Consider the following 26,379-nt stretch of genomic DNA (forward strand, 5'->3'; position numbering starts at 1 on the left):
ACTGCTGAGTTTTCCAAATTTGCTGCCATATTGAGTGCAGCACTTTCACAGCATCATCTATCAGGATTTGAAATAGCTCCACTGGAATTCCATCACCTCCACTAGCTTTGTTGTAGTGATGCTTCCTAAGGCCCAGTTCACTTTGCATTCCAGGATGTCTGACTCTGAGTGATCACACCATCGTGGTGGTTATCTGGGTCAGGAAGATCTTTTTCGTATTGTTCTTCTGTATATTCTTGCCACCTCTTCTTAATCTCTTCTGCTTCTGTTAGGTCCATACCATTTCTGTCCATTATTGTGCCCATCTTTGCATGAAATGTTCCCTTGGTATCTCTAATTTTCTTGAAGAGACCTCTAGTTTTCCCCATTCTATTGTTTTTAACTATTTCTTTGCATTGATCTCTGAGGAAGGCTTTCTTGTCTCTCCTGGCTATTCTTTAGAATTCTGCATTCAAATGGGTGTATCTTTCCTTTTCTCCTTTGCCTTTAGCTTCTCTTCTTTTCTCAGCTGTTTGTAAGGCCTCCTCAGACAACCATTGTGCTTTTTTGCATTTCTTTTTCTTGGGGATGGTCTTGATCACTGTCTCCTGTACAATCTCATGAACCTCTGTCCATAGTTCTTTAGGGACTCTGTTTATCGATCTAATTCCTTGAATCTATTTGTCACTTCCACTGTATAATCATAAGTGATTTGATTTTGGTCATACCTGAATGGTCTAGTGGTTTCCCCTACTTTCTTCAATTTAAGTCTGAATTTGGCAATAAGGAGTTCATGATCTGAGCCACAGTCAGCTCCTGGTCTTGTTTTTGCTGACTGTATAGAGCTTCTCCATCTTTGGCTGCAAAGAATATAATCAATCTGATTTCAGTGTTGGCCATCTGGTGATGTCCATGTGTAGAGTCTTCTTTTGTGTTGTTGAGAGTGTGTTTGCTATGATCAGTGCATTCTCTTGGCAAAACTCTATTAGCCTTTGCCCTGCTTCATTTTTGTACTCCAAGGCCAAATTTGCCTGTTACTCCAGGTATCTCTTGACTTCCTACTTTTGCATTCCAGTCCATTTTAATAAAAAGAACATCTTTTTGGGGTGTTAGTTCTAGAAGGTCTTATAGGTCTTCATAGAACCATTCAAGTTCAGCTTCTTCAGCATTACTGGTTGGGGCATAGACTTGGATTACTGTGATATTGAATGGTTTGCCTTGGAAACAAACAGAGATTGTTCTCTTGTTTTTGAGATTGCACCCAAGTACTACATTTTGGACTCTTTTGTTGACTGTGATGGCTACTCCATTTCTTCTAAGGGATTCTTGCCCACAGTAGTAGATATTATGGTCATCTGGATTAAATTCGCCCATTCTAGTCCATTTTAGTTCACTGATTCCTAAAATGTCGATGTTCACTCTTGCCATCTCCTATTTGACCACTTCTAATTTACCTTCATTCATGGACCTAACATTCCAGGTTCCTATGCAATATTGTTCTTTACAGCATCGGACTTTACTTCCATCACCAGTCACATCCATAACTGGGCATTGTTTTCTCTTTGGCTCCGTCTCTTCATTCTTTCTGGAATTATTTCTCCAGTTTGGAGAAATTATCTCCTCCAGTACCATACTGGGCACCTACCAACCTGGGGAGTTCATTTTTCAGTGTCCTATCGTTTTGCCTTTTCATACTGTTCATGGGGTTCTCAAGGTAAGAATACTGAAGTGGTTTGCCATTCCCTTCCCCAGTGGACCACATTTTGGCAGAACTCTCCACCATGACCCGTCTGTCTTGAGTGGCCCTACACAGCATGGCTCATAGTTTCATTGAGCTAGACAAGGCTGTGGTCCATGTGATCAGTTTGATTAGTTTTCTGTGATTGTGGTTTTCATTCTGTCTGCCCTCTGAAAGATAAGGATAAAAGGCTTATGGAAGCTTCCTGATGGGCGAGACTGACTGGGGGAAACTGGGTTTTGCTCAGTAAATCTTTAATCCAATTTTCTGTTGGTGGGCAGGGCTCTGTTCCCTTCCTATTGTTTGACCTGAAACCAAACATGGTGGGGGGTAATGAAGATGATGGTGGCCTCCTTCAAAAGGCCCCATATGGATGCACTGCAGCACTCAATGCCCCGACCCTGCAGCAGGCCACTGCCAACCCACGCCGCTGCCAGAGGCAAACTGTCATCGCGGGTGAACAGAAAGACAGGTCTGGCAAAACACAGGTCTGTTTGTTACTCCTCCAGAAAAACATATGGTAACCGCTCCCTGGCTTCGATATTTTAAAGCTTGAACTTAAACATCACAGGTGTGATATCAAGTCACAACAGAGGAGACAAGACAAAGTGAAGCAGCAGAACAGGAATCAGGCAGATGCCGACCAGGAGCCTCCTGATACTAAAACCTCACAGAGCTTAAAAGATGAGTTTTGGGGCCTCGGCTCGAACTTTACAACTGAATTGTACAGACTGTTTTTCCAGAGCCAGTAAATATCCTGACTTTGAGTTTTCAGATAGAAAAGAAAGTTTAGTCGCTCAGTTGTGTCTGACTCTTTGCGACCCCCTGGACTGTAGCCTACCAGGCTCCTCTGTCCATGGGATTTTCCACGCAAGAATACTGGAGTGGGGTGCCATTGCCTTCTCCGGTGGATCTTCCCGACCCAGGGATCGAACCCGGGTCTCCCACATTGTAGGCAGACGCTTTACTGTCTGAGCCACCAGGGAAGTCAGATTATCTTTCAGATAGAAGATGAGGTCAGACTTAGTATTGGGATGCAAATGTTTAACCAGTTTTTTTTTTTCATTAATAGCCAGTATGATACTGCAGGACAGTGCAGGGACTTGCGACAGAGACAGGGGTAGGGGAGAAGCACAATATCCATCACAGAAGATCAACTTTGCAGGCCTGCAGGCCTGGCTAAGATCCCTACTCTGCCCTTAGGTAGCTTGTTGCCTTGGACAAGCTGCCTATATCCCTAACTCCTCATTGACAAAGTCAGATGATAATATTAAGCTCATAGAGTTGAGGGAGATTTGAGAGCTGATGCATGGTGGTCAGTGGTACAGAACCCACCTGCCAATGCAGGATATGCAAGAGATGCCAGTTCAGTCCCTGGGTTGGGAAGATTCCCCTGGAGTAGGAAATGGCAACCCACTCCAGTACTCTTGCCTGGAAAATTTTATGGACAGAGGAGCCTGGGGGGCTACAGTCCGTAGGGCCGCAAAGAGTCAGACACAACTGAGCATGCACGCACGCACGCACGCACGCACGGTGGGCACTTAGCATGCAGAGTCCACGTGTGTAAGCGGCCAGTGGGAGACTGCTAGCACTATCTTCAGTTGAGGCACAAATAATAAAGCTGCTCCAGACACCTAGGTGTTCGTTCACAGTCTCCTTAGGAACTTCTGAAGGTGAAGGGGCCTGGAAAGCCTGAAGAAAGAGGTGAAGTGAAGTGAAGTGAAAGTTGCTCAGTCATTTCTGACTCTTTGCAGCCCCGTGGACTCTACAGATGGAATTCTCCAGGCCAGAATACTGGAGTGCACTGCCATTCCCTTCTCCACGGGATCTTCCCAACCCAGGGACCGAACTCTGGTCTCTCACATTGCAGGAGGATTCTTTACCAGCTGAGCCACCAGGGAAGACCAGAAGAAAGAGGTAGACCACTGCAGATTGGTAGGTGGCAGGTTTAAGAAGCAAGAGAACGTACTTACCAGGCTTGTCTTGGGTGACTGCAGGATAACAGACCTCCACACACCGCCTAAAGTTTATACAGGATCCTAAAGTTTATACAGAGGACTGAACTGGGCTCTGTTAGGTACACTTCCCAGGTGGTCTCAGCACCACAGGACTGTCTCAGAGTTCTGTCCTTGGGCAGCTTCTGGCGTGAGGAAGGCAAGCAGAACACACATTCCAAGGATGGTTAGGGGCCTCCAGTGGCCAGAGTCCAGCTCATGGGTCACATGCTCTCCACGGTCTCCTCCAGCACTTCTACTGACTACTAAAATAAACAGGATTTGCTTTAGTCCAATTGTCAAGATACATTTAGCATGGGTTTGAAGCTTTTCTCTAAGTAAAGAACTTTTACCGCATGATTAGATTAAAATACCAAATCCATTACACTGACTGGGAGCACAGAAACCAGCCTGCCCTGCTCTGCTGTGAGTAGTTACAGAACAAGCCTGGGTCCTGAGTCTGTCCTGTTTTCCTTCTGCAGTGACAGGAAATTCATCCTATTTAATGCTCACCATCTATTCCCCCTTCCAGATAATAGCACTTAGAATTCACATTCAGAACTTGCACTCCTCACCCTCTATCACCTATTTTCAGCTATATGGCTTGGGATTTAATTCCATCCCCAAACCCAGGTATAGGTCCTGAAAGGTTTAAGTCAAATAACATTTGCCATCCCACTGGCCACATTGATTGGTTCAGGGTTGGGCATGCGACACACTGGTCTGATCAGAGGGACTCGGAAAAGTACTGGTAAAAGTGAGTCATGGCCCTTCTCGTCTGTGTCTGGCTTTGTGGGGTGAGGCTGCAGGGGTGGGAGGGACATCATTCCTTTGCTGGTGAAAAGTGTGTCCTCTGCCCCTCCTGGGCTGGGGAGCAGGTCTTATATAGTGACTCCACTCTGACATTAAATTATATATTCACTGGCTGGCTGGCTGCTAAACTGGGAAAATCGTGCAGCCTCCCTGTGGGTTACACTTCGTACCTCACCTTTAGGGATGTGCTGGGACTTGCCTGACTCTAAAGAGAGATCTAGAAGCAAAGGGAGTGGTAGGGGAGGGTCCTGAGGGGGAAAAGCACTGTCTTGCAAAGCAGCTGCTTCAGGGAGGCCATTACAGTTTTCAATGCAGAGTTAATCCCCTCAGATGCATTCAGTTCAGTCGCTCAGTCGTGTCCAACTCTTTGCGACCCCATGAATCACAGCACGCCAGGCCTCCCTGTCCATCACCAACTCCTGGAGTTCACTTAGACTCATGTCCATCGAGTCAGTGATGCCATCCAGCCATCTCATCCTCTGTCGTTCCTTTCTCCTCCTGCCCCCAATCCCTCCCAGCATCAGAGTCTTTTCCAATGAGTCAACTCTTCTCATGAGTGGCCAAAGTATTGGAGTTTCAGCTTTAGCATCAGGACTGATCTCCTTTAGAATGGACTGGTTGGATCTCCTCGCAGTCCAAGGGACTCTCAAGAGTCTTCTCCAACACCACAGTTCAAAAGCATCAGTTCTTCGGCTCTCAGCCTTCTTCACAGTCCAACTCTCACATCCATACATGACTACTCGAAAAACCATAGGCTTGACTAGACGGACCTTTGTTGGCAAATTAGTACTGGTCAAATAGTCTCATCAGAATTCAGGGACTCAACATCCCCATCTCTGTTAGGGTCTTCCAATTTGTTCTCATTCCAACATACAGTATCCCATCTCTTCCCAGTCAATGCCCTCCTTTTAACAGTAGATACCATTGAGACTGGGAATTTAATTTGCCTTGTAACTCAGCCACTCACTGGGTGAGACCCTGGGTTTGTTTTTCAGCAAGTTTTTGGGTCATTTTATAAGGATCTTGAGCTGGGAATTTGAAGTCATGAGCTTATCCTTTTCTTTTCCCACTTTGTCCAGCACAGTTAGGAACTACCAAGCACTCTCATTATACTACTTAGTTTAACTAAAATGTTTGAACATCACTCAAAACCTTGCCTAGAGTATCCAACAGCAATATTTTTCATGTTTCTAATATCATCCCTCCATGGACTACCTGTACCCTCTTTACCATGTGAAATAGAGTCATTAGTGCCTTGAACTCTAATCAGACTACAGATCCAGTTCCAGAAAATCCAGGATGTGTTCAGAGAATTCATCCTTAAGATTCTGTTCCTCTAGGGTAATTTCCTGGTGGAAACTAAATCCCACATGCTGCAACTCAGTGTTCACATCCTGGTATCCGTTCCCATCACTTCATGGCAAATAGATTGAGAAACAATGGAAACAGTGACAGACTTTATTTTCTTGGGCTCCAACATCACTGTGGATGGTGACTGCAGCCATGAAATTAAAAGATGCCTGCTGTTTGAAAGAAAGGCTACGACAAACTTAAACAGCATATTAAAAAGGAGAGACATTATTTTACCGACAAAGCTCTGCATAGTCAAAGCTATGGTTTTTTCCAGGAGTCACATATGGTTGTGAGAGTTGGACCACAAAGAAGGCTGAGCGCCAAAGAATTGATGCTTTGAACTGTGGTGCTGGAGAAGACTCTTGAGAGTCCCTTGGACGGCAAGGAGATCAAACCAGTCAATCCTAAAGGAAATCAACCCTGAATATTCATTGGAAGATCTGAAGCTGAAGGTGAAGCTCCAATACTTTGGCAACCTGATGTAAAGAACTGACTCATTTGAAAAGACTCTGATGCTGGGGAAAGATTGAAGGCAGGAGGAGAAGGGGATGACAGAGAATGAGATGGTTGGATGGCATCATTGACTCATTGGACATGAGTCTGAGCAAGCTCTGGGAGTTGGTGATGGACAAGGAAGCCTGGCATGCTGCAGTCCATGGGGGTCACAAAGAGTTGGACATGACTGAGTGACTGAACTGAACTGCAAAGATCCCCTCTGCCACAACTAAGACCCAATGTAGCCAAAAAAAATATATATATATATATATATTCCTCCAGAACCACCTCCAGTACCAAAATCCAAAAGTCAAGGGTCAACCAGAGAAAGAGAATCAGTAGGAGACCAGTTTTAAGATTTATTGCAATGAATTGGCTTATGCATTTGTGGGGCTAGCTAGGCAAGTCTGAAATCTGTAGGGCAGGCCATTAGGAAAGGCAGGCTGCAACTTTTGGGCAGAAGTTGAAGCTGCAGTCCACTGTGGAGAGTTTCTTCTTACTCAGGAAAACCGTGGTTCTGCTCTGAAGGCCTTTCCACTGATTGCATCAAGTTTATACAGATTATTATTGTAATAATCCCCTTTACTTAAAATCAACTGATTTTAGGCTTTTAGGTATCTACAAAATACCTTCACAGCAACACTTAGTATTTGATTGAATAACTGGGAACTCTAGCCTAGCCAAGTGGGCACAAAAAAACTGATCATCACACTGTAAATAATTCAATGTTTATAACTGTGTTTGAATTTTAGATTAATGGGGTAATTCTTTATGTAACTCATTGATAACTTGCTTTTTTTATTCAACATTTGATAATTGTATTCACCAGGTTATTCTCTGAAGCTGCAGTTCCTTTCATTGCTATATGTATTCCACTGGTGAATATACTAAAGCTTACTTACCCTTCTACTGTTATTTACCAGCTAGGTTATTGCTAGGGGTTTACAAGCTTTTTCTTTTTTATTCTTAATAACACTGCTATAAGATTCTTATTCAAGAGTTCTCTGAAGTACATACCTAGAATCGCAATCTCTGAGTCATAGGGTATGCATACTTTATCTTTAAAAAAAATTTCTCAGTTATTTTTTTTTAATTACTCAAAAAGGGTTCATTTTTTATTTAGCTTTCTGACTCTGTGCTTGTGCTTTCAATACTTTCACAACGATCTTCTGCTCTTCAATAAGGAAAGCGTGCTTGATCCTGTCGCAGACACATTTAGCACACATGGAACCACCATATGCTCGGCTGACATGTTTCTTTGTTTTAGACAACCTCATGAGAACTTTTGGTCTCACAGCACGAACCCCTCTAAGTTGGCCTGGGCACACACCACATGCAGATTTTGGTGCTTTCCCCGCCTTCTTGGTATAAAGGTAAACAATTCTATTACCAGGGGTTCGGGACAGCCTGGTTTTGTTAGAGGCTGTATTGTAGGATAGCCTACGACGGTATGTCAGACGCTGCACCATCCTGAATGCCTCTAGATGCCGTCCCCGGAAGCAAAACTTCTCAGTTTTACTTTCTAATATGGTAACTAGCAATAGCTATACCTCACATAAAAAGCTCTTTGGGGGTCCTCAGTATATTTTAATACAATCATGATACTAAAATGTTTAAGATCAACTAGATGAGGGGCTAAATCTCCACTGAAAAAGAAAAAGTCAAATTTCATTATCATGAGAAAATAAGAAGGATAAATTTTATATTAAAATGAAGATGTTGTAGTTAAAGGAAGAAAGAATTCAGAAAAGAAATAATATTTTCAATAAGATTAAGAAAAAATATAATGTTTTAGGCAAAAGATATATATGGGTATGCACACTTCTAGCTTCATCAAACAAGGCTGTTTCCCAAAGGTCACTACCGCTTAGCAGATGGTGGAGAGCCCCTGTTTCATATGCTCATTTATACTTTGTATTGTCTGATGTTTGATTTTGTGAATCTTGTAGGTATTAGCATGTATTTCCCTGATTACTAACCTTTCCTTTTTTGGCTACACAGGATCTTAGTTCCCTGACCAGGGATCGAGCATGTGCCCACTGCAGTGGAAAAGCAGAGTCCTAATCACCGGACCACGAGGGAAGTCCTCAACACCTTTTCAAATGTTTGTGAAAAGGTGTTCCTTCTATGGAATTCCTTTTGAACTTTATATATTTTTTTATATTTATTGCATGGCAAGTATCCTTTTCTGGTTGTGCTATTCCTAATATTGATTATCTGTGCCTTCATTTTTTATCTCAATCATTTTCACCAGAATTTTGTCAATGTTATGAATATTTTTGAAAAATCAACTTCTGGCTTGTTCATCTTTTTAAAATTAATTTTTCTTATATTTAGTTTTATCTCCCTTTTACTTTTTGGGGTATTATTTTGATATGGACACAGCTCATTAATTTTGAGACTTTTGAGCTCATTCATTTTTGAGCTCATTTTCTTATGAGAAATATTTGTGGTTACACATTTTCTATAAATACTATATTAACTGCATCCCACATGTTTTGTTATATAATATTTTCATCAGCTTTTGATTCTAAATATTTTCTAATTCCATTGTAATTTCTTCTGCTATTAATGGTTTATGGTTGAAGCATTTGAGTTTTTGATTAAGACTTTATTTTTATTATTTTATAATATTTATTTATTTGGCTGCACTGGGTCTTAGCTACGGCACGTGGGATCTTTAGTTATGGTATGTGGGATCTAGTTCCATGACCGGGGATTGAACTTGGGCCCTCTGCACTGGGAGCACAGAGTCTTAGCCACTGGATCACCAGAGAAATCCCCAAACTTTATTTAATTTTTCAACAGCAGTTTTTAGGTTCACTGCAAAATTGAGAAGACGGTATTGAGGTTTCCCATGTACACCCAACCCCTATAAATGCATAGCCTCTCCCATTATCCCCCACTAGAGTAGTACATTTGTTACAACTGATGAACCTACATCCACCCATCATATCATCCAAAGTCTAAGTTTCCATTACTGTTTACTCTCCATGTTGTACATTCTAGAGGTTTGGACAAATGTTTAATGACATGTATCTACCATTATAGTATTAAACAGAGTATTTTCACTACCTTAAAAAAAACTGTGCTCTGCCTATTCATCCATGCCCTCACCCTGCAGCATTTACTTTTTAACGGTCCATTTTTGTAGATATTCCATAGATGCTTCAAAACACCATATATTCTGTAGTTATTTAATATAGAGTTCTACATGCTTGTTAACTGTGTTGCTCAAGTCTTTTATATCCTTAATGATTTTCTACTGATTATTCTGCATGTCACAGAAATGTGTTGTTGAAATAGCTCATGAGATGGTGATCTTGCCAAACTTTCCATGTAATTTTGTCATTTCAGCTCATTTTTCAAGCTATAGAACTGGTTTTATAGAAGCTTAAAATTGTTATACTTATTGGAAAATTGAATATTTTATCATTATACATCATCTTTTTATTTCTAGTAAGTTTTTCCCCTTTAAATATTTTCCTCTGGGGCTTTCCTGATGGCTCAGTGCTAAAGAATCTGCCCGCCAATGCAGGAGACAGGGGTTCGATTCCTGATTCAGGAAGATCCCACATACAGCAGAGTAACTAAGCCTGTGAGCCACAACTAGTGAGCCTATGCTCTGGAGCCTGCGAGTCACAACTAGTGAGCCCACATGCCAAAAGTACTGAGGCCTGAGCACCCTAGAGCCTGTGCTCTGGAACGAGAGCAGCCAGCGCAGTGAGACGCCCTTGCACCGCAACTAGAGAGTAGCCTCCACTCACCGCAACTAGAGAGGAAAGCCCCTGCAGCGGTGAAGGCCAAGCACAGCCAAACACATTAATTCATTAAATTATTTTAAAATATTTTCCCTTTAAATATTTTGTCTCATATAGCTATATGATCTTCCTTTTATTTAGTATTTACCTCGTACATCATTTCCCACCATTTTTACTTTCAAATTTTCTGTACATTTTTAAAATGTATGTCTGTTGTAAAGAACAAATAGCTGGATTTTGTTTACTCAGTCTGACAATGTTTGTTTTTCAAATGCAGCTTTATGTCAAAATATTTAAATTTAGTGCAATTATTGATATATTTATTTTTTCCATCGTATACTGTGTTTTCTTTTTTCATGCCTTTCTATCTTTTGTTTTTCTCTCTTGTCTTGCCTTCTTTTGGATTGGCTTTTATTTTCCTCATTCCTTTTTCTCTTAACACTTTGACAGCTATATTCAACTTCCATTATGTTATACAATGCAGTACATTATTTAATGTCTTAATATTTAATATAGTGTTCTACGGTTCTTCTATGATGATTCTGAGTGCGCATTTTTCAAAATCGTAACTGGAAATTTGTCGGCTCCTTGCCTCTGGATTAGGGTCCTTTGTCATCTATAGAAAGCAGTTCTGTACTATATTTTCAAACATTGCCTCTTCCCTTATCTTTATTCTCTCCCTAGAATTATGATTGAATATATGATACACCTTCTTGGTCTATCTTCTGTGTTTTTTAGAGCTCTAGTTTATATTTTCCATCTCTCTGCCTCTCTGGGTTATAGTTCAGATAAGTTCTTCTATCTTCCATAACCCTAATCATCCTATCAGCTATATCTAATCAGCTGTTAAACCTATTGAATTTAAAATTTCAATTTTTCACTTCTTGTAGTTGTTTGATTTTATTCCACACCTGCTTGGTCTTCTGTCATATTTTCAAGGTTCTCTTTTATTTATTATATTAAGGATACTTATTTGATATGCTAGATCTGATAACTCCAACATTTAAAGTTTTCAGGTGGGTCCAAATTCTCAGGGAAACTGCCTTTCTTGGATTCTGATGCTAATCAAATTGGGGTGGGGGATCTCCCCTGAGAATCTGTATTCCTGATCCTATCCTCATATAGGTTTTCAGCCTGAATTCACATGATTAGGCACTACCTTCACCCAAAGACAAAAAACTTGGATCCAAGAGTGTGATTAAAAATGACCCCAATGCACATAAAATAATAATATAAGATATTATATATATATGGGGGCTTCCCAGGTGGCGCTAGTGGTAAAGAATCTGCCTACCAATACAGGAGATGTAAAAAACGAGGGTTTGATCCCTGGGTCGGGAAGATCCCCTGGAGGAGGGCATGGCAATCCACTCCAGTATTCTTGCCTGGAGAATCCCCGTGGACAGAGGAGACTGACAGGCTACAGTCCATGGGGTCACAAGAGTCAGACACGACTGAAGTGGCTTCAGTAGCACAGCACAGCATACATATGTGTGTGTGTGTATATATATACACACATGTATGTATATATATGTATATGAATGTATGTGTGTATATATATTAGGTTAGCACAAGAAATAACCATGTTCTATACTACAGAAAGCAATCCACAGATTTAAGGTGATCCCTATCACAATACCCATGACATTTTTCACAAAATCAGAACAAATATCCTCAAATTTATACACAACCGCAGTAGACCCAGAATCGCCACAGCAATCCTGAGGAGAAAGAACTAAGCTGAAGGCATAATCCTCCAAGACTTTAGATAATGCTATAAAGCTGCATAATCAAAACAGACTGGTATTGGCACAAAAAAACAGATATATAGATCAATGGAACAGAATAGAGAGCCTAGAAATAAACTCAACACCTATGGTCAATTAATCATGGACAAAGGACGTAAGAATATACAGTGGAGAAAAGATGGTCTCTTAAGCAAGTGATGTTGGGAAAGTTGGGATAGTTTCATGCAAATCAATGAAGTTAGAACACATCCTCATACTAGACACAAAAATAAACTCAAAATGGCTTAAAGACTTAAATATAAGACATGACATCACAAACTCCTAGAAGAGAACATAGGCAAAACATTCTCTGACGTAAATTATATCAACGTTTTCTTAACTTAGTCTCTAACCAAACTTTACAAGCTTTCCATATAGCAAAGGAAACTAGGAAAAGTCAACCTACAGTGGGAGAAAAGTCTGTGAATGATGTGACCAACAAGGTGTTAATATCCAACATACACAAACAGCTCATACAACTCAATATCAAAAGAACAAACAACTGATCTAAAAAATGGGCAGAAGACCTAAATAGACATTTCTCCAAAGAACACATACAGATTGCCAACAGGCATATGAGAAAATCCCCAACATTGCTAATTATCAAACCAGAAAAGATGAAGTACCATGTCAGAGCAGTCAGAATGGCTATCACCGAAAGTCTACAAAAAATAAATGAAGGTGAGGATGTGGAGAAGAGGGAACCCTCTTACACTGTTTGTGGGGATGTGAATTAGTGCAGCCACTATGGAGAACAATATGGAGGTGGTGGCTCAGAGGTAAAAGCCTCTGCCTACAATGTGGGAGACCTGGGTTCGATCCCTGGGTCAGGAAGATCCCCTGGAGAAGGAAATGGTAACCCATTCCAGTATTCTTGCCTGGAGAATCCCATGGACAGAGAAGCTTGGTAGGCTACAGTCCATGGGGTTGCAAAGAGTCGGACACGACTGAGCGACTTCACTTTCACTTTAAAAACTGAAAAATAAAGCTACCAATGATCCAGCAATCCCATTCCAGGGTATTTATCCAGAAGAGATGAAAACTCTAACTAAAAAAGACACATGCCCTTCAATGTTTGTAGCAGTACTATTTATAATAGTCAAGACATGTAAGCAACCTAAGTGTCCATCAACAGATGAATGGATGAAGATGTGGTATAAATAAACAATGGAATATTAGCCATAAAAAATGAAATATTGCCATTTGCAGCAACATGAATGGACCTAGAGAACATTGTTCTGAGCAGATTCAGACAGAGAAAGAAATATTATATGATATCACTTATATGCGGAATCCAAAAAATAATACAAATGAATCTACATACAAAACAGATTCATAGACATGGAAGACAAACTTACAATTACCAAAGGGGAAAGGAGGGGGATAAATTAGGAATCTGGGATTAACAGATATAAATTAATAAGCATAAGATAGATGAGCAAAAAGGATTAAGTGTATAACACAGGGAACTATATTCAATATCTTGTAATGACCTTATAATGGAAAATAATCTGAAATAAAAAGTATATTTATGTGATGCAATTTGCTGTATACCTGAAACTAACATACTATTGTATGTAAATATACTTCAATTAAAAAAAAAAAGAGAAAAGAAATAGCCATGTTGAGGGATAAGACAGATTCAAGTAAAGCTAAGTTAAAGACATCTCAAGTTATTTTCAAGGAAGTCATGTACTTACATGTCAGCCTTGGTCAGTGAATCTTTGTGATCATGATTTGGGGTGGGGGCACAGGAAACACGAGAAGAAAGTGAAAGTGAAAGTGAAGTCACTCAGTTGTGTCTGACTCTTTGCGACCGAGTGGACTGTAGCCTGCCAGGTTCTTCCCTCCATGGGACTTTCTAGGCAATAGTACTGGAGTGGGCTGCCATTTCCTTCTCCAGGGGATCTTCCCGACCCAGGGATCGAACCTGGGTCTCCCACATTGCAGGCAGACGCTTTACTGTCTGAGCCACCAGGGAAGCCCACACGAGAGGACTGGACAGCAGTCACATCAGTGCTCTTTCAGGATGTGGCCCCAGACGACTATGGGGAGCCTGAATGGCTCCACAACAGTTGAGGCTGGATACAATGGGGAGATGCTATGTCTAGGCCTCTGAGGCTGGTTCAAGAACAACTGCTGGCTGGCTGCTTCTCAGCACGTGGGAGGGAAGGTGAGCTGGGATCATAACTTGAGCACAAGGCCTACAGAGCAAGACAGCCTGTGGCCACGTGGCCTGCAGAAGTCTGTGGTCCTCCATCCCAGCCTTGCCCACTCTCCTTCTTCACTCTTATTCTGCCCAAGCTGATGCCATTGGCTGGGGCTGCTCCATCTCTGTGGTGCAGCCTTGCAAAAACTGATTTTGGTCTCTGTGAGGGTTATCTAACAATTCAGTGAGTGTTTTCAAAGTACCTAACATATTTTTTAAACAGGAAAGAATCCTACAATGTTTGCTTTATAATACGCATGCTTTTGTCACTTAGCAAAATATCACAAGCATCTTTCCAGACATCAAGAACATCCATCCGCTTCCACCAGCTGCAAGCTCTCCAACCATCATGTATCTATTGCTCCCTCTGCTCTCTTCAGTTGGCACCTTCCTTTCCATCCATAAACGTGTTTGATTCTCTACCATTCTTACAGAAACAAGCAACTAAAACTCCCCATGAAACTGGATGTGCCCTCTATCTACTTCCTCCATCTCCCCTTCTCCTCGCAGGAAACCTCAAACCATTGACATTTGCTGAATTCATTGCTCATGTCTTATTCTTCGCCACAAGGTCTGGCTTTTCTCACCACAGGTGTCCTGACACAGCCCTCTCAAGAGCCGCCTGATTTTCTATCTGTCAAACCCAATTAACCCAATTAGATGGCATTGCAGGCCCCTACATCGCCTGCCATTTGACTATAGGGATTCCTATCTCCTTCTAGAGGATCCTCTGACATTGTGAAAGGCTGGGAAACCAAAAGCTACATTTTGTAGATTCCCTTGAAGTTGGGTTATGCAAGTTAGGTTTTAAGAATTTAGATAGCACATGTCAGACTTCCCTAGTGGTCTGAAGGTTAAGACTTTGGGCTTCTACTGCAGGGGGCGCAGTTTCCACCGGGGTCAGGGAAGTTCCTCAATCCACACGATGGGGCTAAAGGAAAAAAGAGGGAGGGGATATGTGTATTCCTGTAGCTGATTCACTTTGTTGGACAGCAGAAGCTAACACAACGTTATAAAGCACTTATCCTCCAATTAAAAAAAAAGAAGAAGAAAGCAGAAGTGAAACAGGCCATCTTTCTTTCTCCTGGCAAACAAGATTATGCAGACATGGGGTTTTCCTGCAGCAACTTCAGCTCTCCAGTGTCCAGCCCAGCTTTGTGTGTAATAGCAGTTACGGCAGCATTCCAACTCTCAGCAACATCGCTGTTAGTAAGTTCAACTGAGTTCTGAGGTGGCCTTTATACTTGCCTGTCACACAAACGGTACCTCCTCCAGAGAGTTATTTCTGGCTGTTCAGAGTCTTTCCTGGAGGCCCAAACTATAGCCTATTCTTCCAGCGCACCTACTGATATTTAGTACCTAACTGCCTGTTTAGCTTCTCTTTCTATTGGCTTCTGTTTCCCGTACTGATCTGGCCCCTCGGTATCAGAAGCAGCCATCGGCAGTAGGCCTTCATGAAAGAGAATATTTATACGCTGAAAGAAAACAGTCACAGGTTGGTTAGGCAGGGGCTGTGTGGGCATTGCTTGTACCTTCCTGGGGCCAGGTACGTGGCTCTCTGGGCTGTGGCTCTAAGAAGTGCACCCTTCCCTTGTGCTTATCCTGAGACCACCCAGAGCTTCTTGGCCAGTGATCAGCTCTGCCACACCAGTGAAGCTCTGTCCCACACTCACCTGCTTTTCCCCTTTGGCCACATGCCCCATCACTGTGCTTTCATCTGCTGTGTCTGTGTTGGAAGACCTTCTGGTCCCTAGGCTCCACCTCGCAATCGGGTCCACACTGTGGGGAAAGAGAACAGTCAAATTCCTTCCCCCAAGAACTAAAGCAAATAGATAAAAAGAAAAAAGAAGAGAAAATAACTACCAGTCTATCTTCTTTGTCTAGGAAAAAAAATTCAAGAATGAGGACAAAACAAAGGTATTTTCAGGTAAACCAAAATTGAAAGACCTTCACAAGCAGATCCTAGGACATTTGAAAGGAGATATACATATAAATACACACGTAGACGTATACACAAATATATATCAGGCAGAAGGAAAAATGACTTCAGAGGAGAGATCTGAGACGGAAGTAGGAGCTGGGCCTTAGATGGGCAACATCCAGAAGGCGGAGTTGAGTGGAGGCCATCCTCCTGCTGCGTTGCTCTCTTCTGATGGTAAGCTCAAGGAGGCCGGTAAGTTTTCTCAATCAGCGCTCCAGTTTCACTCAACAGCTTCGTAGGTGCTGACAGGAAGCAAAGATCTTTGGGTTATGAGGTCACAGCCACGTTGCTGGTTCCAAGGTCACAATACATTGTGTTTCTTTAAAAAACAAATGTATTGGAGTATAGCCGATTTACAATGTTGTGTTTGCACTGTGTCCTTGAACTTAATCGTTGCAGGGGTGGCTTCCTGTGTCCCACCCTCCTGACAGGGGCTCCAACAATGGGTCAGTTTTGCAGCTTCTGGGAGATGTTCCTGGAGGGTCGGCTTAAGCCTGCCCATCCAGCACCTCTGAAGTTTTCATAAGCAACTGTTTTCCTATATGAAACTCCTTGAGGATTAAAAAGTACATGATTGTTGGAGAATATCAACAAAAACTCTGACTCAAAATGGTGTAAACAATTTATCACATCACGTAACAAGGCGGGCAGAGTTTGCTGCTGCCAAGGTTCCTCCGGGCTTCTCGGTGATCTTTGTGATTTGGCCTTTCTTGTTGTGTAGACATCTTCCTCACACAGGCAGCAAGATGGCAGGCAGCCATCCCATCCAAACAAGACAATGTGGAGAAGAGTCTATGTTTTTTATGTATGTCTTTTTTTGTTGTTGCTTCTTTTAAAATAGTTTTATTGACATACAAGTAACATGCATACAATTCATTAATGTATATAGTTCAGTGATTTTAGTATATTTACAGATATGTGTAATCATTATCACCATCTTCAGAATATTTACCTCCAAGAAGAAACCTCATATCCCATTCCCCTGCTTACCACCCCAGCCCTAAGCCACCACTAACCTATTTTCTGTCTCTATAGGTTTCCTGTTCTTTCATATGAATGGGATCATATAGTATGTGGTCTTTGGTGGTTGGCTTCTCTTACTTAGAATGTTTCCAAGGTTCATCCATGTGGTAGCAGGTATCAGTATGGATTTCCTTTTTTATAGCCAAGTGCTATTCTATTCTATGGCTATACCACATTTGTTTATCCATTCATCTGTTGATAAATATTTGAGTTGAACTTCTAGATACCATGAATAATGCTGCTATAAGTACTTGCTTAGAGGTTCTGTGTGGAAACACATTTTCATTTCCCTTGGCATTTATCTAGGAGTGGAACTGCTGGGTTCCACTGGATTTAGTCATTTTATGGACAGCCAGGTTGTTTTCCAAGTGCTTCCCACCATCAGTATGGACTCTGAATTTCCCAAATCATGACCAACATTTGTTGCTATCTGGCTTTTTAAATTCTAGTCATCCTAGTGGATGTGAACTGGTATTTATTATGGTTTTGATTTGCATGTACATCTCTTTAAATCAAGGGAATCATTTCTAGATGTCCCCCACCTGACTTTTCACTAAGTCCCATTGGCCAGAAGGTATCAGATACACCTTCCTAAACCAATCAGTGGCAAGGGAAATGGGATTTCCATTGAGGACCCATTTCCTGGTTTGAAGTTGGGGCACTTGGCTGCCACCTTTAAGGCACACAGACATCCAGAGAAGAGGGCTCACCCTAACATCAGGTTCTGTTAGAAGGAGGAAGTGAGACAGAGGATTGGCTGTGTAGCTACGTCATGTGTGTGGCTTCTATGACACCAGGCTCTGATTGATGGCTTTCCTTCTTTTCCTCTGACCATTTCTTCTTAGGCGCCTCTTCCTCTGTCTACTACCGTCCACTCAGTACTTCCTCCTCATCATCCATACTCTTTGGGCATCTCATTTATTTTCTTTCTTTTTTTTTTCAAATGTTTATAGCAGCTTTATTCATAATTGCCAAAACTTGGAAGTAATCAAGGTGGCCTTCAAGATATCAATGGATATATTATGGTACATCCAGACAATAGAGTATTCAGCATTAAGTCAAAAATTGCTAAAAAAAAAAAAACAAAACACACACAAAAAAAGTATTAACTAAAACAAAACCAAATTACATTCTATCAATACATAACTAGTAACAGTCACTTTCAGGTAAACCTTAAGTACAGAATACAGACATTCCTATCTGTACTTAAGGCATCAGGCCACATTGAGGATGGTGAGAACAGAGTATAGCAGTCATTGGGATGTGAATCACTTTAACTGTGGGCTCTCCACCATTTATCCCTTTTCCTCTGATTACTAGTAAGGAGATTGAATCAGTAATCAAAAACTTCTCATCAAGCAAAAGCCCAAGACCAGATGACTTCAGTGGTGAATTCTAACTTTTTAAAAATTGAGGTAAAACCATATAAAACATTATGTTACAGATGTACAGGGCTTCCCAGATGGCACAGTGGTAAAGAATCCTCCTGCCAATGCAGGAGATGCAGGTTTGATCCCTGGGTCAGGAAGTTTCCCCTGCAGAAGGAAATGGCAAGTCCTCCACCAATATTCTTGCCTGGAAAATTCCATGGAGAGCAAAGCCTGGCAGACTGAAGTCCATGAGTTCCCAAAGAATCGAGCACAACTGAACGACTGAGCCATTGAGCAGACACATGCACACACCTACTACAGACAGACAACATAGTAATTCAATATTTGATACTACAAAAATCTAGTTACAGTGATTACCATAAAATTACCCACTTCACCCATTTCCCCACCTCCCATTCCTTCCCCTCTGGTAATCACTTATTCTGTTTTAAGACGTGGCCCATTTGAAAGCAATGATGTTGATTTATCCAAACCAGGTTTCTTCCTCCTCCCCATTGCGATTAATCTTTCCATAATCTTCTTATTCCTCTCAGCACATTCAGGGCATAACAGGTTATCTTCCATGTCTGGGGGTGCAAAAGTGCAGGCAGGTAACACGAAGAGGGGAGGTCATCCTCCTGGGGGTGTCAGGCACCCAGGTCTGACCTGCTTGGAACTGCAGGCGGACCCAACCTTCTGTGTCTGCCAAGAGTGGTCTGCCATGGACCACACACCACCGGACACCTGAAGCTTGTGGCAGAAAGGATTCAGAGGTACGAAGGGCACGTGAATTCACAGCCTTTGGGTGAACAGCCCTTGCAGCAATTCTTGACCATGCTGCCAGCATGGCTACCTGAGCTGAAGTTACCACCTCAACCATTTTAGTCCTTTCCTCACTCTCACTCATCTTCCTTTTCTGTACACTTCCCCTCTTGGTCACCATGCTGTGTTTCCTTGAACATGAATGCATTCGGGCCTCCTGTGATGATTTAGGAATATACTGATCTTTTTCAGGATAAGCATGTTCCTGGAGTCTCCGATAAACTTCTATTTTCTGGCCGTCAGTACTCAGCTTAAGTTGCTGGCACCAGTACCGCAAAGTGTCCCGACTCACATTGTTAATCGGAGGCAATGTGGTCAGCAAGGGACAAACTGATCTTCTAAAGCTAGAGCTTGGACAATCTTCCTCAAGCTCATTTGTTTCAGGAAGAGGAACTTGATTATCTGTATTCAGTGCCTCCTCTTTGACTTCTGAAGTTGAGGAAACACCTGGTTCCACTTGATGGTCTTCAATAATTTCCTCATTAACTGGCAGTGTAAAAATCACATTTTCTTCATCTAATGGCCCTTCAAAGAAATTCTTCCCATAATTTGAGTATGCCATTTCAAGTAATGCTCAGAGAAAGGCAGAGCCACAATGTTCCATCTCATTTATTTTCATGATTTCCATTTCCTTTTGATGACTTCAGAAATTGTTTTTCCTGAGTTTCAGATTTACTGATAATAAATAATAATAGAATTGCCATTTTAAGATACTTATGCTCCAGGCAGGGGCTTCCCTGGTAGCTCAGCTGGTAAAGAATCTGCAACGCAGGAGACCCTGGTTCGATTCCTGGGTTGGGAAGATCCACTGGAGAAGGGATAGGCTACCACTCCAGTATTCTTGGGCTTCCCTGGTGGTTCAGCTGGCATCCACCTGCAATGTGGGAAACCTGGGTTTGATCTCTGAGTTGGAAAGATCCTCTGGAAAAGGGAATGGCTACCTACTCCAGTATTCTGACCTGGAGAATTACATGGACTATTCCATAGGGTCACAAAGAGTCAGACTGAGTGACTTTCATGCTCCGGGCACAGTACGTTATCTCATTTTACTCTCATCACAACCCTAAAATTCTGTTCTTATCCCTATCTTATAGATGAAAGAATAGGTTTAGAGAGATTAAGATTTTTTACTCAAAGCAACCAACTGAGTAGGTTGACGCAAGCAGGAGTTGGACCCAGTCTGTTTGACTCCAGAAGCCAAATCCACTTCCTGTTAGGCTTCTGCACTTCCCTCAAACACAGGGCAGCCAAAAAGAACATATCATCTCCCCATGACTTGCCCTACCTGCCCACTATGCTACCCCCCCACCCCCTGGTGTGTTCCCTGCAGCAGAGAGGGAACCAGTTTATCCAGGTATTGAGTCCAGAGACCCAAGAGTCATCTTCCATCATAAAAACGAATAGTTTTCTATGTGTGCATAATAAAATATTGAGAAGCAAGATGGTCTAAAGTAGACCACACTCATTTCTCTGCTTTTCTTCCCCCACCTGAACCCACACTCCTAACTACAGCCAGAGAGCGCGCGTTACTCTCCTGTATAAAACCTCTGAAGGGGGGTGGTCAGCCCCTCACCACCCTCAGGACCAAGTCCACGTTCCTGATTATGACTTCCAAGGCTCCCCAAGGCCGCCAGCAATCTCTCCAGCCTCCACTCTCACCTCTTTGTGTACAGAGCTTGGCGCTCCAGAAACATGACGTTTTCCTGTAGTCTCCTCTATTCTTCGCTCATATTGCTTCCTTTGCAGGACACCCTTAAAATATGCAGGTTAAGACAAGCTTTGGCATTGAGCCGACCTAGTTTCAAATTCTTGCTCTGTCATGGTGAAAGAGCATTTAGTCTCTCAACTCCAATGTATTATTTATCTGTAAAATGAGTATAACCCTACCTCAGGGCTGTCGTGAAGATGGATTAAACAAACTGGACCCCTGAGAAGCTCTCCCTAGCTCATTTCTGCAACATCCTGGGCCAGGCCTTGCACTGTGCCGTCTCATCGCTTCTCTGTCCTGTCTGAGGTCCCCCAGATCTGGGATCCATTCGGATTCATCTCAGCCCCTTGAGTCCACCTGGATGGGACCACTGCTGGGCTAGGGTCAAAAAGATAGAGTCGGAGATCCCTGGAGCGGATGGCAACATCGCCGAGCATTGAACTTAACAAGTGTGGGAGTTCTTTAGGAGACGATCGCTGCTCATCCAGCGGCTGAGACCACGCTGGAGGAGGGCAACAGCACCAGGGGGCGGGGCCAACAGCATGGGGCGTGGCAACTACCCACCTAAACGCAATCAGTGTGCAAGCCTGTTTATGCCAGTAAACGCCCTGAGCTGCCCAGCGGGGTTCCAAATCCCGCAAATCCCACAGCTTGCCCGTGTCCCTGCGAGTACAGGGAACAAGAGGGTTTGGAATAAAGGCCAGGGCCGCGGAGATTCGACTGTAGAGCAGGGAGCCGGTCCTGATTCCCGATTCCCATGGTCAGGGGTAGCCAGCGCGCGCGTGCACGGTGGGGGGGCGGGGGGATATCTGACTGCAGGCAGCAGGGAGAGACCATTTTAATGGCAGGGGTACAAAGAAGCAGAAACCACTGCGCCGGGCGCGGTGTGGGTAGGGGTGAGTGGGAAGGTGGCTGGGGAAGAGAGCACCACAGGGAGGCTAGAGGACGGGATGGTTGGGCAGAGAGACTCGTCTTTCTCGCAGAGTCCAGAGGCCTACCTTTCAGTGAGCGCAGCATCTTGCTCTGGGGACGCAGCTGTGAAGGAGCATGGCCCAGAATGGCAGCCATCGCATGTTATCTTCCAACTTAAACTCTTCCTGACAGAACTGCCAGATTGTTGCTTACAGGAAAGGGCAGCAAGCTGAAGGTTCAGCCCTCTCCGGATCGGGATCCGCATCCGGATCCTGTGCTAGGGGTAGGTTTTAAAGACTGCGTGGAAGGAAGTGTTGGAGAAGGGGGCCCCTGCTCAACAGGCAAATAATAGTCTTCTCTGGCTCGAAACTGGCCAGGACCAGGTCCCTCTAGGGCAAGGTCTTGTTCCAAACTCCAGGGTCCACCCCAGGGGCAGAGAGTGAGGGCGGCTTTCCCGAGTCTATTTTCCTGTTTGGTGCTGCATTCCATCCTCACCTGGACCCAGAGGGCCCCAGTAACACCCTGCAGAGCGCTCTTTCCTGGGAGCATGCCAGTCTGACCCTGGTGCCTTCTTCTCTGGCTGCCCAGACGGCTCCACATTTATCCTTTGTTTAACAGAGAAGGCAGCACGCAGCATTAAACACACATAAGAGAGAGTAGACGAGAGGAAGGTAGTTCTACCAACTCATAACATCATGTAACCATCCCTGACCTTGCAGTTCCCACCTGCAAAATGAGAACTTGGCTCTGTAGCAGGGAGTTTTCAGGTGTTCATAATTTCAACAGGGTTCTCAGTTTTCTGAGGAGGTGTCTGGGAAGAAGGTCTGGTGAGGGATGTCCTCCGTAAGGAAAGCTGTCCTTGTCGATTGTGCGGCCCACGCAAAGGCCTGAACAGCCACTGACCACAGGGCCGCAGGGTGTCCTGCAGCAGTGCTCTTGTCTGTGTTCCCATGGGATTCCTGGTCAGGGAGGCCACCCCCTCACGCTTGGAGAGGATAGGCCTGGCCCAAAGTGCACCCCCTGAGACCAGAAATAGTGATTCTTCTCTGGCAAATGCAGAACTATCTGTGCAGCATTTTACAGCACCTTTTGATTTCATCTTCACAGGGACCCTGGGAGGCAGCATTATATTCGCATTTTATAGATGGGGAAGTGAGGCTCAGTAAAGTTACAGAACCCCCCAGCAGCAGAGTAGTAGGAAAGGATTTAAGTCTAGGCCTCTATCTGGGTTCAGAGCTAGTGCTCCATGGTGGAGGATATCCCCCGCCTCCCTTCCTTTTCCTGAGAAAACCTCACGGCGAGCTTCCTGTCTCTAGGTTGGGGCAGGTCAGTGCTCAGAGCCAGTGGATCCCAGTTTGGGGAAATTTGCCCCTAAAACCGTGGAGGCGGTAGCTCCCTGGCCTGCCTCCCGAGTCCCTAGCTTCTGCTGGTCTCTGGGCAGCTAGCAAAGCTAGGAACGGAAACAACCACCTTCCTCCCTGACCTTCCCTCCTTCCTCCTTGATCCCCATCAACTCTTCCAGAGCCGCTCGGGCGACTCACCGAGCGCGCGCTGCTCCCGGCTGCACCTGCCCAGCTGGCGGCCTCCGGCCGGGCCCGCAAGAGCCCCACGGGCAGCGGGTGGGTCGGGAGCCGCCCGGACTAAAGGGCTGGAGACGGCTGCGTGTCCTCAGCGAAGCGGCCTCTCGGTCTGGTCCGGGGAATTAGGCAAACCAGGCAGTGCGCCAGGCGGGGCGGAGGTGTGGTGGAGAGGGCTGGAGACCCCGCACACCCAAGGGCGGGGTCGCCCCAGGGCTGGGGGAGGGTCCCCGGTGGCCCTTGGGTCACAGCACGTGGGCAGCGGCTGGTCTCTCCCCTCCCCGCTTTTCAGCTCATCCCCTTAGCAGCCCCCTCCTTGGCGACGCCTGGAGATCCGCCTATTTAGCATGAGGGACAATTAGGCAGAACAGTTCTAGGCCACGCTTCTTTGTCATTCCAAAGGGCGATCTCTGAGATCTCTGTGGGTGGGGCTTGCCACTGCTCAGACGACCTGGTCTGCTGGTGGAACGAGTCGGGGAAGGCAGGCGCTGCGGCGAGGCTCCGCCAGCTGGGTTGGGCAGCGGCGCTGGAGACGCAGGGTGCGTTTCACCCAGACGCAGCTTCTTCTCGGCAGCCACTGCCGCGGCGTCCTGCACCCTGAAAACAGGCCAGGGGCGGGTGCCGCTTCCGCCCTCTACATTCCGCAGGTGGGGGCAGGTCACTGGCCCAGGGCTGCCCGACAGCCAGGGCCGGAGGAGCTCACTGTGTCCCCTGGAGCTCAGGCTCCCTTCCCCCAAGGTGAGACCCGCCGGGCCTGCCGCTCTCGGTCCCTCTGCGGGGTAAGCGACCCCAACTTATGGGCTCCAGGACTGAGCTCAGTGCGCCACTGGGCACCTTGTCACCTCCGGGGTCCCTCTGCGTCCCTGCCCACGCCCGGGGCTGCGGACGGAGCGCGGTCGATGGTAACTACTGCCCCCTAGCGGGAGAGTGTTGCATGAAGCCTCCTGAGAGGTGTCCTGGCCTGGAGGAGAGCCGCCCACCCTCTGTGCCCAGTCAAAGGTTTTTTGGAAGGTCTTGAGCAGAATCCTTTCACCTGTATTCCCTTTCATGCTTGGCAGCAGCCGTCACATTAAAAAACAACAACAAACCCTACCTACTTTATTGAGATATTATTTGCATACAGTAAATACCAGATATTTTAAGTACTGAATACAGTTTAGACAAGGGCTCCTTTTCTCCACTCTGGCCTAGATGGAAGGTGCTGTTTGCCCTTCCCCTGGGCCCCCTGGCTCCCTGGGGATCTTAATCTCTCTGGTTGCCAGGGCAGTGCTCTGGTACTCTTCAGTTTCCTGTCTGCTGCTGCTGCTGCTAAGTCGCTTCAGTCGTGTCTGACTCTGTGCGACCCCATAGACGGCAGCCCACCGGGCTCCCCTGCCCCTGGGAGTCTCCGGGCAAGAACACTGGGGTGGGTCGCCATTGCCTTCTCCTGGAAGTCTTTCCTGCTTTAGTCTACATTGTCAATCAAAGTAATACATGCGCACAGCGTAAAATATTCAGGTGGGTATACATGAAACACAGCAGCCGGGTATGTAAAGCCTTTTCTTAGCCTGAAGACATAACCTAGTAATCCCGAGGCCTTCTCATCCCTGGTCAGAGCCCTCTTCTTCTGGTCCTCTAATCCCGTTGCTCTTCCTCTGTGCCCCCTCCTTGATTTTCTTCCTCCTCCTTGTCAACATCTGAAATCGGGACTAGACTCTATAGGAAACTGGAAGGCAGTGCTGGAAATAACTTCAGTTCCTCCTCTCTCTGCCCTGGGCCCACTTGGAATGGGACAAAGGTCTCAGGTGGTGCAGGCTCAGGAACAGCTGAAGTCCTGGCTCACGTCCTCTGTGGTTTTCCCAGATCACAAATCACAGGTCAGTTATGGGGACAGTGCTTCCCTTCTGATCCAGGGGCTGGAAGGAGCTGGGCTGTGGAGTCAGCACCTGGGTAATGACCTGGCTTTGCCAACAACTAGATAGATGTGTGATCCTGAGCAGGCTGATTCCTTTGTCTGTGCTCCAGCTCCTCCAGCTGTAAAATGACACTGTCACCTCTAGAAAGCCACAAAGCTCTAATGTCTTGGAAGTAAGTCACCTGAAATAGCCCTGGCCCTCTTCTGCCAGGAAGGCTCTGACCAATGTCCCATGGCCTGGCAATCACAATGCCCTCCCAGCTCACTGTTCCCAGCCAGCTCAGGAGCCTTGGTGGGGGTGGGGGTGGGGGGTGTCCTGCCTGCTTTACCATTCCTTAGCCTGCCTAACAAGGCAGCTTTTCCTCTCAGCCCCCCAGGCCAAGGATGGGAGGAAGCAGCCATGACATTACCATCATGGTATTTGGACCTTGCCATTTGATTCAAAGGACACTTTTACCCCCAAAGGAAGATTTGTATTAAGACACTTAATCCAAGTTACACAAATCCTGAATAATTTTTGGACAGAATTTTCCAGAGTGAACTTCACTAACCCAATAATTGCTTGATCGACTTTTTAAAAAGTATACAGTTTTTTAATTTTAATAAATTTTTAATATAATTTGTAAAAAAAAAAACAAAAACAAAACCCTAGTATTTAATGGCCTACCTTAATGATTCTAACATCTTCTGCTCCTGTATGACAGTAAGTGCTCAGACATCGAGAGTGTTCACCTGGTTCAGCCTCTGCTAGGACCTCCAAGAGTTCTGATCTCCAGTGTGGAAGCCTCATCTCCCTAAAGCAGGAAGGGAAACCACTGGATGTGAGGAGTATGACTTAGGTCTGCCTCCCTCAGTGGTGTGATCCTACATTACTTGCTTAAATCCCCTAAGCCTCATGTCTCTCACCTATAAAATGGGGGTAGCAATACCTGCCTGCCTACCTCAGAAGAGATGTCTGTAGCA

General features: G+C 44.7%; 3 protein-coding genes across 3 annotated transcripts in view; all 3 read right to left on the reverse strand.

The window, feature by feature from the left end:
* LOC106990119 (developmental pluripotency-associated protein 2) overlaps positions 1-21,206 on the reverse strand; it is a 28,276-nt gene extending 7,070 nt beyond the window's left edge. The window contains 4 exon segments of the mRNA XM_060419210.1: positions 3,691-3,977; positions 15,803-15,908; positions 17,844-19,127; positions 19,129-21,206. Coding sequence (XP_060275193.1) covers positions 18,942-19,127; positions 19,129-19,887 — 945 coding nt within the window. The 5' untranslated portion in view covers positions 19,888-21,206 and the 3' untranslated portion in view covers positions 3,691-3,977; positions 15,803-15,908; positions 17,844-18,941.
* The window catches only part of PIGZ (phosphatidylinositol glycan anchor biosynthesis class Z), a 32,447-nt gene extending 8,504 nt beyond the window's left edge, over positions 1-23,943 (reverse strand). Inside the window, exons 1-3 of the mRNA XM_042232810.2 lie at positions 23,487-23,943; positions 15,803-15,908; positions 3,691-3,977 (exon numbers count right to left, since the gene is read on the reverse strand). The gene's annotated coding sequence lies outside the window, so the exon portion shown is untranslated. The remainder of the gene's footprint in view (positions 1-3,690; positions 3,978-15,802; positions 15,909-23,486) is intronic.
* LOC114108994 (large ribosomal subunit protein eL34-like) lies at positions 7,448-7,872 on the reverse strand. The gene has a single exon (XM_042232813.2). The coding sequence runs from the start codon at positions 7,839-7,841 to the stop codon at positions 7,488-7,490; it is 354 nt and encodes a 117-aa protein (XP_042088747.1). The 5' UTR covers positions 7,842-7,872; the 3' UTR covers positions 7,448-7,487.
* Positions 23,944-26,379: the final 2,436 nt, after the last annotated feature.

This window comes from Ovis aries, chromosome 1 (assembly GCF_016772045.2).
Source record: "Ovis aries strain OAR_USU_Benz2616 breed Rambouillet chromosome 1, ARS-UI_Ramb_v3.0, whole genome shotgun sequence".
Taxonomy (NCBI): domain Eukaryota; kingdom Metazoa; phylum Chordata; class Mammalia; order Artiodactyla; family Bovidae; genus Ovis; species Ovis aries.